General features: G+C 48.8%; 1 protein-coding gene across 1 annotated transcript in view; it reads left to right on the top strand.

Moving 5' to 3' along the window:
- cbfa2t2 (CBFA2/RUNX1 partner transcriptional co-repressor 2) overlaps positions 1-1,959 on the top strand; it is a 17,468-nt gene extending 15,509 nt beyond the window's left edge. Inside the window, exons 7-8 of the mRNA XM_053445482.1 lie at positions 78-112; positions 211-1,959. Coding sequence (XP_053301457.1) covers positions 78-112; positions 211-561 — 386 coding nt within the window. The 3' untranslated portion in view covers positions 562-1,959. The remainder of the gene's footprint in view (positions 1-77; positions 113-210) is intronic.
- Positions 1,960-2,558: the final 599 nt, after the last annotated feature.

Genomic DNA, 2,558 nt, shown 5'->3' with positions numbered 1-2,558 from the left:
ACTGGGCTCACACTGAATGCTAATGTTGCTACATGTCTGAGCAACTTTCCCTTTAAGTGCCTCGGTGTTTCGTTTAGCTTGTTTCTACTGCCCCCAAGTGGCCAGAGAAATAGTAAATACAAGTTTAAGGAATTTTTCTGTTTCACCCAGTGCATTGAGGACACAGACCTGCATGTGAGAACTTACACTTGTCCCTCCTGTCCTCCTCAGTGCTGCTGGAACTGTGGACGCAAGGCGAGCGAGACGTGCAGCGGCTGCAACGCGGCTCGGTACTGCGGCTCCTTCTGCCAGCACAAAGACTGGGAGAGGCACCACGTCATCTGCAGCCCGGGACTTCAGGCTCAGCCCAAATCCGTTTCTGCCATCACAGCGAGCCGGGTGGCCGCGGCAGCCTCAGCAGCAGCGGCAGCCGCCAGGGGGTCCCCCGCTGGCCTGGCCGGGGTTAAGGCCTCCGACAGCGCGCCATCGGCCTCCAGTCCCGGTGACGAGAAGACCTCGGTCCTTTCTCGCTCCTCCACCCCCTCCACCCCCGCCTCAGGCCCCGAGGCGAACGGACATTAGAGGGCGGGAGGACGTCAGTGGTCAACTCGTCACCGATCCTCTTCCTCAGACGGGGAGGAGTTGAATCGGCACATTGTGGGAGCTGCATGTGGGTTAAGTCAGGATAACAGGTTGCTCATCATAATCTTTGGCAGATAGAACTGGGACAGATTATGGATGACTGTTGTGGGTGCTGTGTCAACTGGGACGCAGGCGTTTGGCAAAGGACAGACGGACTCGTCTCAAACGCATCCATTGGAAAACAGATCCTCTCCTGACAGATGGAAACTGCTTTGTCCAAAAACCCCTGAATCTTGGCCGGTCGAGAGGAGGGAAAGACTGTCGACAGATCTCACTTCATCTCCGGCTGCGTGGAGGAAGTTATGAAAAGAGACAAGACAGAGAAAGACGCCCTCCCCCTCAGCTGATATCCTCACGTTGTTGTGTATAGATTTTAATATTGGGAGGTGGTGGTGTTCAATGTAAACAGTTTAATAGTACCACCCATAAAGCACCGGCCCTCCTCCTGTAGGAGAAACCCCACAGCAGAGGACACGACTCCGTCTCTGCAGCTCTCCTGTACACGTAAAACATTTGCTCGCCAGGTTTTGTCTTGTTCGTGTCAAATGGTCGTGCCGTCAGTGATTATTGTAAATCCTACGATTTCCGTTCCGTCAAAGCAATATAAAAAAAAGTGTTCGGGTATCACAGCGCCGTTTCTGCATCACCAAAGTTTCCTGTCACTAAAGAGAGAGAGTCGTGGTCATTGCCTGTAAATGCCTTCGTGAACAACAGATAATTATACACGTGTTCAATGAGCTGGAGTGGGAACTGTTTTTCATTCCTGATCAGCAGACATCGTCCCAGAGGTGAAGGTGAAGGTGGATGTGATGGTTCAGGACAGAAACACCCAGTTTGGACTTGGTTCTTGTTGCAGTTTCACTTTGGCACTTGTTCACGTCGTCGGCCGTGTGACGACGGGTTCAGACGTCGCTGCAAATCCTCCTCCGCCACCGCCGCAATGTTCCATCAGACATTTGTAAAGAAAAACACTCGCTGGCGTGGCGGTGCTGGGTTTAGAGCGGCGACGCCGTCCCACAGAGAATCTCAGGAGCTAAGCTGTATGTGTGTGTGTGTGTACAGATCATTCTTTGTTTTCTTTTCTTTTGTCACAGTTAGATTTAAAGTCAAACGTTTAGTGCAGAGCTTTGATGTATCGTATTCTACTGTCACAGCTGAGACGTCGTGATGACTTTGTAAAGAATATTATGAGAGAATGCCTTTTATTTTGTGAGCCACGATTTCTTTTTTCCCCCCTTTGTCCTTCAAACACGTTTCTTTTGTTATGAGGCATAAACACCTTCATATGAAAAACAAAACTATCATAAAATGAAGTATGAAATAAAGAAATAGAATGTTTCACGGTGGTTTTCTTTTGTTCTGTGACTGTACTCGGAAGATGGGGGGGCGGGGGGGTGAAGGTCATCTCATCGATCTGTTGATCCTTTAACGGGAGCCAGTCACAACTGACAATGGTGGGGGGGGGGGGGGGGTCAGATAAGAGACAAAAAATCATTCACACTCACATTCACACCAACAGATACCATTAGCCTCAATCTGTGTTTGCACTGTGGGATTGAAGCTGGAGTACCCGGAGAAAACTCCCACAGACACTGGGAGAACATGCCAGCTCCACACGGAAGGCTGGGATTCTAACTGGGATCATGTTTCCTGTAAGTCGACTGTACCACCCACTGCACCTCTGTGCCTCCAATCTCATATCATATCACAAATCAGGATTATTTGATTATAAGACAAAACATGTTTATTAATATAGAATGACATTATCTCTTAACGTAGAATTCATATACCTGCTATGTGAAAGGAGGTACTGAGGGTCTATCGCTGTCTAACATACTAACAAATCAGTATATTTCATTCTTACACTATCACTGCATCCTGTTTTAAAATAATAATGTCTCAGGAGAGCTCATTCCTCCACCAAGGCCACAGTCTCC

Source organism: Pleuronectes platessa, chromosome 2, assembly GCF_947347685.1.
Source record: "Pleuronectes platessa chromosome 2, fPlePla1.1, whole genome shotgun sequence".
Taxonomy (NCBI): domain Eukaryota; kingdom Metazoa; phylum Chordata; class Actinopteri; order Pleuronectiformes; family Pleuronectidae; genus Pleuronectes; species Pleuronectes platessa.
The sequence above is the reverse complement of the archived record's forward strand: the minus strand, read 5'-3'. Positions and strand labels throughout refer to the sequence as shown.